Below are 11,345 nucleotides of genomic sequence, written 5' to 3' on the forward strand. Positions count from 1 at the left end.
GTAGGGAGAGCGTGTGGGAAGTCACGTAGGTGAGCCCATGACACGTAGCACAGACCCTTCCTCAGTGTTACTCAACTTTCCTGTCCTTAACCCCTTATCAAGGCATCAGGACTTTAAAGGAGACACAAGTCAGGTCCTGGTTTGATCCACTACTCCAACCATGTCGTAGCCTCCAACAGGGGAGTGGGGATTCAGTTGTGCAATCATCCATTCTACAGATTGTATTGACAACCTATTATGTGTTAAGCTCTGTTCTAGGTAGCAGGGATACAGTGCTTAACAAAAAAAAAAAAAAAGGAAAAAAAAATCCCTTGCAATAAAAAGGAAAATCGCGGAATGGAAATCTTACTAGGCATGTTCTCAGACTAGAACCAAATTAAATTAGAAATCACAGAATGACATCTGGAAAATCCACAGGTATTTGGAAATTAAATAACACCCACAGATCAAAGAGGAAGTCAAAAATTAAAAATATTTTTAATTGGGGGCTCCTGGCTGGCTCAATCAGTCAAGCCTCTGACTCTTGATTTCAGTAAGGTCATGATCTCAAGGTCGTGAGATACAGCCTCGTGCTTGTCAGGTTTCGTAGTGGGCAATGGAGCCTGCTTAAGATTGTCTCTCTCCTTCACCCTCTGCCTCTTCCCTCCACTCATGTGCTCAATCTCTCTCCCTCTTTCTCTCTTTCTCTAAAAAGCATATGTTTTTAATTGAATGAAAGTGAAGGTGTACCATATCAAAATATGTGGGTGCAGCAAAAGTCATGTTAATGAGGAAATATAGGACACTAAGTCCTTATGTTTAAGCAGGTGATTGAGTATATTTGAAAACTGCTAAGAGTCCTTTTGTTGTTGTTTTCAAGTAACACTCTTAGAAACATCTGTTTTTACATGTGTCTTTAGACAGTTCTACATTCATTACAGAATTGCCTATACATCCATTCACTAACACAGTTCACAAGTGACCAAATAGGGAACACTCATAAAAACACATCTTTTCCAAAAACAAACAAACAAACAAAAAACCAACACAAAAAAAAATGAATTAAATGGCCCATAGTGGATACTGTGGTGAAAACACACACACACACACACACACACACACAAAACATATCTTTTCCCATGTGTCCTTAAATACATCTCTCCATGAATTACAAAATGGTCAGTACATGCATTGGCCGATGTGATGCTCCTTCTGTTCTCCCTGAACCGTTAACACTTCCAGAACCATCTTTTTCTAATGTGTCTAGAAACATTTCCTGACATGCATTACAGGATGTATGCCCAACTCATGCTCTGAAATAAGTCTGTGTTCAGAGAGTAGATCTTAAAAATTCTCATCCCAAGGGGGAAAAAAAAAAAACATTGTAACTCTGTGTGGATGTTAACAACACTTACTGTTAATTGCATATTTGCAATATAGACATGTGTGGAATCAATTGCATATTTGCAATATAGACATGTGTGGAATCATTACGTTGTGCACCTGAAACTAATATAATGTCATATGTCATTTACAACTCAGTTTTTTAAAAAAGAAGGAAAAGGTGATCTAGAGAAGCCTGACAATTGAAATAGACAGGGGGTTCCTGGGTGGCTCAGTTGGTCAAGCATCTGTCTTCCGCTCAGGTAAAGATCCCAGGGTCCTGGGATTGAGCTGTGTGTCTGGCTCATAGTGGGGAGCCTGCTTCTCTTTCTGCCCCTCCCCCTGCTCATGAACTCACTCTCTCTCTCTCTTTCATGCTCTCTTTCTCTCTCAAATAAATAAATAAAATCTTAAAAAGAAATAAAGAAGGAAGGAAGGAAAGAAATAGACTGAAGAGGTTGAGGAAGGCCATGGATAATATGTGGATATCAGGAGGAAGGGCATTCCAGGCTGTGCAAAGGCCCTGAGGACAGCAAATTCCTGGTGTGAAAAACAGGAAATGTCTCCTTCTCCATGAGACTTTCTAAAACAACCAGCCCATAAACTCCATTCATTATAATTCTCCTTAATAGTTATTACCATCTGCCGTTCCATATATCTCATTTCTTTATCTTATCTATTGCCTGTCTTCCCCCCCATTAGCAGCTCAGCTCCACTCCCTCGCACACAGTAGGTGTCAAATGGGTGTTTGTGGAATGAATGAGTAACTGTCCAGCCTGCCAAGCTCTAACTAAGGCTACCCACAAGGCGAAGCCCCCCAGGCTCCCTCATCCCTCCAACACCAACCAGCCAACCTCAATACAGGCAGCTGCCATCCCAAGACAGCGCCCAGGCTAGATTAGATGCACTGTCCTGTCTGCCCTATAGGCAGATTAAGGCCTTCCCCAGGGGCTTTCTAGGTCTTCCTGATCTTGTTTTTTTTCCTCCTCCCCCCTGAACTGAATTACCCAGAGCTTCCGATCTCCCATCCAGCAGACCGTGGTAAAGCGCAGATGCCACTCAGAATTTCCTCCTCCGCCCCCGGTCCCACTTGGGCCGAGGGTGTTCTGCTCACAAGATGTTAACACGGCACCTGCCTGGGGGCAGGCCAGATGGGGCCAGAGCCGAGGGCGAGGGAAGGAGGAAGGACGGGTGGGGAAGTTGTGAGCAGCGAAGCAGGGTACGCAGGGGGTGTGGGCAGGGGACACCGGAAAGTCTCCTTGTCAAATGATTGGTAGAGGAAAAAAAAGGAAGGTTGAGTGGCACAGGTGACCAAGGCCCAGCCCCTTCCTCCACCCGGGCACAAACTGCCTGAAACCACCCTCACCCTCTTAGTTAGAGCTTGCAGGCTGGACAGTTACTCATTCATTCCACAATGTCATCTCCTCCAGGTCCCAACTCGGAATATGGACAGGACAGACTGAGGCAATGGAGGGAGTCCAGGGACCTCAGGACAAAATGGGCCACATCCTGCCACCCACCCAGAATCATCCGTGGCTTGGACCCCTTCAGCTTCTACCAAAATGACTGGTCCCAGGAGCATCTTGCTGTCTTGGTTGCCTTCAGGTTAACCTGAAAAAAAAAAAAAAAAAAAAAACAGCCCATTATTTCACAAGCAACGTGAGTGTGTTTGGGAATAGCAGAGAATTGCAACCTAAGATGAGCAAGCTGTGGTCAAACCATAGGCAAGTCCAGAGAACCAAGCTGAAAACCACCCCTTTATAAAGGAAAGAGGGAGTTGGGAGGGGCTGTTATGAACAAAACTCCACTGGAGGGGCACATGCACCCCAGTGTTTATAGCAGCGATGTCCACAATAGCCAAGCTATGGAAAGAGCCCAGATGTCCATTGTCAGACGAATGGATAAAGATGTGTTATAGCTATACAATGAAATATTATGTAGCCATCGAAAAATTGAACTCTTGTCATTTGCAACGACGTGGATAGAACTAGAGGGTATTATAAGTCAATCAGAGAAAGACAATTATCATACGATCTCACTGATATGCAGAATTTAAGAAACAAAACAGAAGATCATAGGGGAAGGGAGGGAAAAATGAAACAAGACAAAGCCAGAGAGGGAGACAAACCATAAGAGACTCTTAATCTCATGAAACAAACTATAGGTTGCTAGAGGGGAGGGGGGATGGAGTAGCTGGGTGATGGACACTGGGGAGGGTAGGTGTTGTGGTGAGTGCTGTGTGTTGTGTAAGACTGATGAATCACAGACCTGTACCCCTGAAACAAATAACACATTATATGTCAATTTTTTTTTTAAGTCCACTGGAATGAAATGAGAGTTCCAAGTAGTAGTGGCTTCTGAGGGGCTGAGTTGTGACTGTGCTTCACTGTCTGGGCTGTTGCCTCCACCCAGATGGGGTGGTAAATGCAAGATACCTCTTCTCCAGTATGGTCTGCAATTGACCAAGGATGGTAGGACCTGAGAGCTCCCCCCTGCTGGCCTCACCACTTCATTTTATTCAGCCTCATACCTTTTAGTTAGAATGCAACCTGGACAAGAGAAAGAACAGCAAGCATGTGTTGGGCGCCTACTATATGCCAGGCAATGAGCGCTTTTCATGCAACCACCTAACTGACTCCCCCAAACCACTTTATTTATTCTTTTGTTGACTTTATAAGTGCTTATAGAGCACTCACTTCGAGCCAGCTCCGTTCTAGGTGCAGGAATACGACACTGAAGAAGACAAAATTCCCTGCTCCATGGAGTTGACATTCAAGAGGAGAGACCGACAGTAAACAATATAATCCAAAGGGATCTCAGGTTAGATGGGACTAGTATTATTGATCCCATTTTACAGATGAGTAAACTGAGTTTCCCAAGGTCATGCAAAGAAAGCAAGCTGGGATCATAATTTGCCCTCCTGGATCTCCTCCCAGCTCTGACCTCTGGGTAAGCAGCTGAAGCACAGAGAAAGGCGTGGGGGGGGGCGGGGAGGAGAGACATCCAGAACAAGGCAGAGCTGCCTGGTACAGCTGTGCAGATTGTGCACTGCACAATTCCAGGAGTGTCATTCAGAAAGACTACAATGTGAATGCTGCCCCCTGGAGTCAGAAAGAGCACAAGAATCACAAATCTATGTCATGGTCTGGGGTCAGGTTCCAAGTAAGACCTGGAAAGGAAGTTTCATTCACCATTGGTCCATTCTCCATAGGGCGTTTTTTCCACTTAATATTTTGTGGCCACTTCTCCGTGTGAGCACATGAAAATCTAACTCAGCAATTCTCCGAAGGGTGAACCCCAGATCAGCAACATGACCACAACCTGGAACTTGTTAGAAATGCAGATTCTGGGGCACCTGGGTGGCTCAGTCTGTTGAGCATCTGCCTTCAGTGGAGGTCATGATTGCAGAGTCCTGGGATTGAGCCCCACTTCAGGCTTCCTGCTTAGCAGGGCTTCTGCTTCTCCCTCTCCCTCTGCCTATTGCTCCCCCTACCTCTGCTCTCTCGCTCTCTCGCTCTCCGTCAAATTAATAAATAAATAAAATCTTTTTTAAAAAAAGAAATGCAGGGGCGCCTGGGTGGCTCAGTGGGTTAAAACCTCTGCCTTCGGCTCAGAAGATGGTCCCGGGGTCCTGGGATCGAGCCCCACATCAGGCTGTCTGCTCCGCAGAGAGCCTGCTTCCTCTTCGTGCGCGCTCTCTCTCTCTCTCTCTCTCTCTCTCTCTCTGCCTGCCTCTCTGCCTACTTGGGATCTCTGTCTGTCAAATAAATAAATAAAATCTTTAAAAAAAAAAAGAAAAGAAAGAAATGCAGATTCTGGTGCCCTACCCCATACCTCCTGAGTCAGACACTTTCAGGCTGGGTCCAGTTTTTATTCCATATGAAATGGGGACCCAAGGGAGGGTTTTAGCCAAGGAATGACATGATCTAATTTCCTTTCTGAAAGGTGCACCCAGCCCCTCCAAGCACCCATTGAATGGTTTCTCTTTGTGTCCCCAGGCAGGTTTCCGAAGAGTAATAAATTAACACACCATTTGTTACAGTTGAATACTGAGGCTAAGTCCTATCTGGTAGTACTAAACAACGTGCTATACTCTAAAATTTGCATATATGTAAGCCCTAATGTAACAAGTGTGAAATGTAATACCAATTCTTTACAGTGGCAATTAGAGGGATAGTAGAATTGAGTCTTATTTTTACAAAAGTACCCAAAAGGACTTAAAATTTCAGCTCGTTAGAAGTCTACCTTTCAGCTTTAGGGGCCCAGGGGGAGGGGCCTCGGTCATCTGAGCATCTGACTCCAGCTCAGGTCTTGATCCAGCGCTCCTAGGATCAAACCCCACATAGGAGAAGTCTGCTTCTCCCTCTCTCTCTGCCCCTCCCCATGCTTGTGCTCTCTTTTCCTCTCTCTCAGAGATAAATAAATAATAATAAATAATAAATAATTATTATATAATATTATATATACATTATATACATTATAATATTATTATTGTATATTAATATATTATTATAATTGTTATTATAATTATTATTGTATTATTATATTGTAATATATAATAATATATTAATATATTAATATATAATATATAATATATATCATATATCAAAATATATATTATATTATATATTATATATAATAATTATAATTATATTATATCATATATCATATGTAATATGTAATATGATATAATATTATTATATTATTTATTATTATTTATTATTAATATTATTGTTATTATTATATTATATCATATATCATATATAATGTAATATATGATATATTATTTATTATTATTATTTATTAATAATTATATATTATTATATAATAATATCAATAATAAATAATAATAATAAATAAAATCTTTAAAAATAAAATAAGGGACACCTGGGTAGCTCAGTCAGTTAAGCGTCTGCCTTCAGCTCAGGTCATGATCCCAGGGTTTTGGGATGGAGACTGAATCAGGCTCCTTGCTCAGTGGGGAGGCTGCTTTTCCCTCTGCCTGTTGCTCCCCGTGCTTGTGCTCTCTTTCCCTAACAAATAAGTAAAATTGTTTAAAAGTAAATAAATAATAAAAATAAAATTAAAATTCAGCTTTAAATAGTTTTATTTATAACTTTGAGTATTTAAATTAATCAATTAAAACATTTATTTTGAATAATTGCATTTAAACTTTTGATGTTTGCTAATTATATCATCAGTACTACGCAGGAGTTTTTCTTTAAGACAAATTCGAATGGGTTTTTTTTGGTTATTATGTTAAGTTAGCCAACATATAGTACATCATTAATTTTTGATGTACTGTTCAAATCTGCTTCTCCCTCTCCCACTCCCCAGGCTTGTGTTTTCTCTCGCTGTCTCTCAGTCAAATAAATAAATAAAATCTTTCAAATAATAATAATAATAATAATAATTTTCGTTTGTGCCTAGCGAGGGTGGGAAAATGCCCCTGGTCGACCCCTTCCTCATCGCCCGCCCAGATTGTCTCCAGAAGCCGGAAGACCCTTTCTGGAGTCCACCTGATCTCTGGGCACTGCTGCGCCTGTGCGGTCTCCGCCTGACCGCCAGGTGGCGCGCAAGAGAACGGAAGTCCTTCTGAGCCGTTCGTCTCCCTGATCACGGCAGCAGCCTGTGCGACCCGGAAGCTGTGGCTTGCAAGTAGTGCTTCCGGGTAGGAGCGAGGTGACCCCCGGCTGCTGCGGGAATCTGCGGCGACTGCAGCCATGGGGGCGCATCTGGCCCGGCGTTATGTGACCGATCCATCGGGGGAGCCCGACCCCCAACGGATGCCCACCTTCCCCCCCGACTACGGCTTCCCGGGGCGCAAGGAGCGCGGTGAGGCCCAGTGCGCAGGCGCGGCCCGCGGGAGTGGGACGCGGACGCCCAGAACTCCCTAATCGCGGGGTACCCAGGGTTGGGCTCGGGTTCCCGGCGCTGTGTCTGGGCTCAGCCCCGGCAGCGTGGCCCGGAACAGTGTAGAGGACTCCCGTGAGCCTGGCTGAGTATGGAGGCATCCCAAACAGAAGTCACAGTTGAAGCAAAAACCCCGGGGGCGAGAGTGGCAGTCTGGGGCCGAGAGGCGGTCGGAGCCGGGCTTGGTCCTGGAGGCAGTGGGGAGGCAGGGCAGGGTGTATCACGGAAGGGACGTGTCCGCTGTATCTCTGTCCAGATGGTACTGCTTTTCGGGTCATACACTAAACACAAGAGGGGCCCCCTCACGCCGCACATGTCCTGCTCGTTGCTCTTTTTATGTAGCATTATCACAGGCATATCGAGAGCCAGCCTGGCCAAGTCTCAAGTTGAGCACGGTCCATACAGCAGACACTGACAAGTGGGAACTCCAGCCCTGTGGGAAAGATAGCGGCATATCTCGAGGGGGCGGCACCTGGGGTATCAAGGCAGGCTTCCAGGAGGCGGTGGCTGGAAGCGACATCTGAGAGGGGATACGTAGGAGTTGGCCAGATAAAATACAAGGAGAGGGGAGAGTCCGTGCTTCTAAGCAGAGGGACATGACCAGACTTGCTTAGTCAAAAGATGCTGGCTGCTGCGTGGGGAGCGACAGGGAGACCTCTAAGCCAGTGGTGTGCAGAGAGAACGTTAGGAGGTGGTGGACTCCTCCAGTGTCCCAAATCCTAATGGTCCGCCAGTCCCACGTGAACCAGCATCCTGTCAGCCCCCCACCTCCTTATCCTGTGAATCCTTTGCCCATAATGGCACAGGTCCCTGCTCCTCTTTCTTGCTTGGCTAAACCAAAACTGGGGTCAGACTGGGCTTTCCTTGGCACCTATCCCTGCGCAGCCGAACATTACAGGAGAAAAACACGCAACCTGGCTGGCTGCTCTCCACATGCCTCCCCTTGCTGACCCTCACGCGACTGGTTTTCCTGCTACCTTCTGTGGCACTTGGCTTGTTCTCGTGCCTTTCTAAAACCCATACCTTCTCTCTCAGAATTCAAGTACCTCCCTCCAGCTAGTCACTTACATCTCTTATTAAGAAAATACAAGCAACCAAAAGAGCTCAGCTTCCCTGCATCTCTGTGATGGCCTTCTCTATTGTTCCACCAGATGATCTGCTCATGCACTAGCCAGGTGTGCGCCCCCGCCCCCTGCCACTCCAGACGGACCCTTTGTGCCACCTGTCACATCCCCTTGCCTGTTGTCTGACCCAACCCTTCTCCTTGTGTAACACTGGTTTTCTCATCATCATGCAAACACACTTATTTCCACCGTTTCAAAATCCCTCCAGCTGAATCCCCACCACTTCACAGAAGGGGCTCCTGTCCAGCTTCCCACCCAGCCCCCACTCTGTCTGTATCCCTGAACCGGTTGTCAGTTCTCTGTTCTAACCCACTGCAACTGGCATCGAAGTTGATCGCTACCACTTCCTGGAAACCCCTCTTCACCTGGTGCCCAGGCGCCCGCATGCCCACACACCTCACTGATGGGCCCTCAGGATTCCTCCCCATGTCCCTGCCTTATAAATGGTGAGGTACCTTGCTGCTTTGACCTTCCATCTCCACCCACTCCCACCCAGCCCTGGGGGTCTCTGCCAGTCCCCTGGTTTTGGGTGCCTTGTGATGCTCCCAGTTTTTTATCTCCAGCTGGGCCTAGACCCTTAACTCCAGATTCGTGGGCATCTCCCACTCAGCAGGTCCAGAACAGAATTCCTGACTTCCCCACCAAGCTTGCCCCTGGCTCTAGCTCCGGCCACATGCTTGTGTGGGGGGCCTAGATCCCTGGTGCATCCTGAACCTTTTCTCACCTCGGGGCCTTTCAACCTGCTGTTCCACCACTGGGAATGCTCTTCCCCCAGGTATGACTCACTTCCTCACCTTCAGATGCCTTTCTAAGGGACGCCTGCATCTAAGGGGTACCCCAACACTGCCCCCTCTCTCCCTTGCTTTACTTTTCTCTCTAATACTGAGCATTGCCAGACATTCTGTGATAAGCTGGTTCCACCTACCTGATTGTTGTGTCTGCCTCCGAGGGCAGGCACCCTTGTCTAGCATGTTCCCTGCTGTATCTCCAACACCTAGCACACAGTAGGTGCTGTGTGACTCCTGCCTGACACCAGAGACCCCACTGCTGCTGGTGCCACACTGCAGGTGGATACCCAGGCCTGGGGCTCAGATGAGGTTGGCGGGACCAAGTTGGGGCCCATCCACCTGTGAAGTGGGATCGAGCCACGGATGAGAATGAGCAGAGAGCTCCTAGCAAGAACTACTGGAAGCCACCATTTAATGTTTGGGCAGCCAGAGAGTGGTCCCAGGGAGCAGTGGGGAAAAGAGCGTTCGAGAAAGAAGCAGGCAGGAAGTTGAGGAAGCATGGAGCCCTGGCATCTCTGGAGACCCTGATGAAACCATGTGTGGGCAGCATGAGGGCTGGAAGAGCATGGGTGCAGGGGCAGGAGATGAGGTCCGGCTGGGAGTCAGAAAAATGGGACTGGAAAGCAGAGGGGAAGGAAGCCCGCCAGGGGAAGGTGCAAGATCGCCGTGGGTGGACACCTTTTGGGGCTGATGGGGAGGCCCCTGGACCAAGAAGATGTTGAGGGGAGTGGGGCTGGTCCTGAGGATGCAGGATGCCTGGGTCCAGGGCCCCATGTTGGGCTGAGGAGAGTGGCTGGTCATAGGCTGGGGTAGGTGTCCAGTCCTACCAGCCCCAGTCAGCCTCGTAAGGGTGATTTCACCCCATCGGATGTGCCCAGTGGCCACGGCACGAGGACCAGGAGCCAGTTCAGCTCCTCTGAGGCATGGGCCCAAGTGCTTCACATGTATTTGCACACTGTTGACTCTGGAGCTGGGAACAGGACTCCACTTCTTAGCAGAGGAGGTGGAGGCTGCCAGCAGGGCGGGGCCAGGATGCAGGTGCCCCAGGCAGCGCTGGGGAGTGGCCCTCCGCTGGACTACACAGTGAGAGAAGGTAGAAGGTAGTTTCCAAGCATGGGCTCTGCAGGGTGGAGCTGTCTGGAGAGTGAGCCTGGGGGAGGGAGCCCCAGGGAAGGGGACGCAAGGATCCAGTACAGATGCGGAGGCATCCTGGGGTGATGGGGAGAGGGACCCTTTCCGTGTCTGGGCCTCAGCGTCCTTGTGGTCTTCGCACACATTAGAAAGGACACTGATGGAGGGTGGCCGTACTGCAGGTGCCACATGCCAGTGGGGGCTCCCGGCAGTCTGGTGTGAGGGTGGGGGACGAGTCTCGGGCAGTTCGAGCCCAGCAAGCCTGCCCTCCTTGCAGAGATGGTGGCCACCCAGCAGCAGATGAACGACGCACAGCTGGTGCTGCAGCAGCGGGACTACTGCGCCCACTACCTCATCCGGCTGCTCAAGTGCAAGCGTGACAGCTTCCCCAACTTCCTGGCCTGCAAGCACGAGCAGCACGACTGGGAATACTGCGAGCACCTCGAGTGAGCCCCAGACCCGCCCCCAGCAGGACACTGCCCCACAGACAAGACAGCCAGCCGGCTCTGAGGTTCTGGCCAGGCCCCAACTTGGTTCGGAGGAATCCCAAGGGGCCTGTAGGAGGGCTGGATGGCTCTGAGGCCCCTGGAGGAATGGCCAGGCCGGGTTCCAGGTTGGAGGCTCAGCTTCAGCCCTGGGCTCACTGGTGTCAGCCAGGCAGCTCTGGCCCAGGCACACCCCACGCTTAAGCCAGGCACACAGGTCTTTCCTACTCAGAGGCTTCCCAGAAAGCTGTGGGGCACCTACTCCTGTCCCTTCGGCCCGGGGCGTGGTTGGGCCTGGCTGGGGAGCCTGACCGCTGTTCACGTGCTCTGTTTGCAGCTACGTGATGCGCATGAAGGAGTATGAGCGGGAACGTCGGCTGCTCCAGCGGAAGAAGCGGAGAGAGCAGAGGGAGGCAGATGTGGCCCGAGGCCAGGGGTCCGGTGAGGTGGCCCCTGAGGTCGCCCTGTAGTGGGTCCGCCCCCACCCTGTTGGACAAGTTGATAAATAAAAGCCTCCAGGCCCCTCAGCTGGAACCGGGCCT

The 11,345-nt window shown here is 48.8% G+C and overlaps 2 protein-coding genes across 2 annotated transcripts in view; one reads left to right on the forward strand and one right to left on the reverse strand.

The window, feature by feature from the left end:
* The window catches only part of CLEC17A (C-type lectin domain containing 17A), a 31,317-nt gene extending 28,810 nt beyond the window's left edge, over positions 1 to 2,507 (reverse strand). The window contains exon 1 of the mRNA XM_082710539.1: positions 2,370 to 2,507. The gene's annotated coding sequence lies outside the window, so the exon portion shown is untranslated. The remainder of the gene's footprint in view (positions 1 to 2,369) is intronic.
* A 4,454-nt stretch (positions 2,508 to 6,961) lies between these two features.
* Positions 6,962 to 11,337, forward strand: NDUFB7 (NADH:ubiquinone oxidoreductase subunit B7). The gene is made up of 3 exons (XM_082711089.1): positions 6,962 to 7,197; positions 10,596 to 10,764; positions 11,141 to 11,337. Exons 1-3 carry the CDS (start codon positions 7,086 to 7,088, stop codon positions 11,271 to 11,273), a joined length of 414 nt encoding a protein of 137 aa, XP_082567215.1. The 5' UTR covers positions 6,962 to 7,085; the 3' UTR covers positions 11,274 to 11,337.
* Positions 11,338 to 11,345: the final 8 nt, after the last annotated feature.

The sequence above is a fragment of the Mustela nivalis genome, assembly GCF_964662115.1.
Source record: "Mustela nivalis genome assembly, chromosome: 1".
In the NCBI taxonomy this organism is placed as follows: domain Eukaryota; kingdom Metazoa; phylum Chordata; class Mammalia; order Carnivora; family Mustelidae; genus Mustela; species Mustela nivalis.

Coding starts and splice junctions, on each gene's coding strand:
- NDUFB7 (XM_082711089.1), top strand. CDS start 7,086: ATGGGGGCGCATCTGGCCCGGCGTTATGTGACCGATCCATCGGGGGAG. Junction 7,198..10,595: donor CCCGGGGCGCAAGGAGCGCG/GTGAGGCCCAGT, acceptor CCCTCCTTGCAG/AGATGGTGGCCACCCAGCAG. Junction 10,765..11,140: donor GAATACTGCGAGCACCTCGA/GTGAGCCCCAGA, acceptor CTCTGTTTGCAG/CTACGTGATGCGCATGAAGG.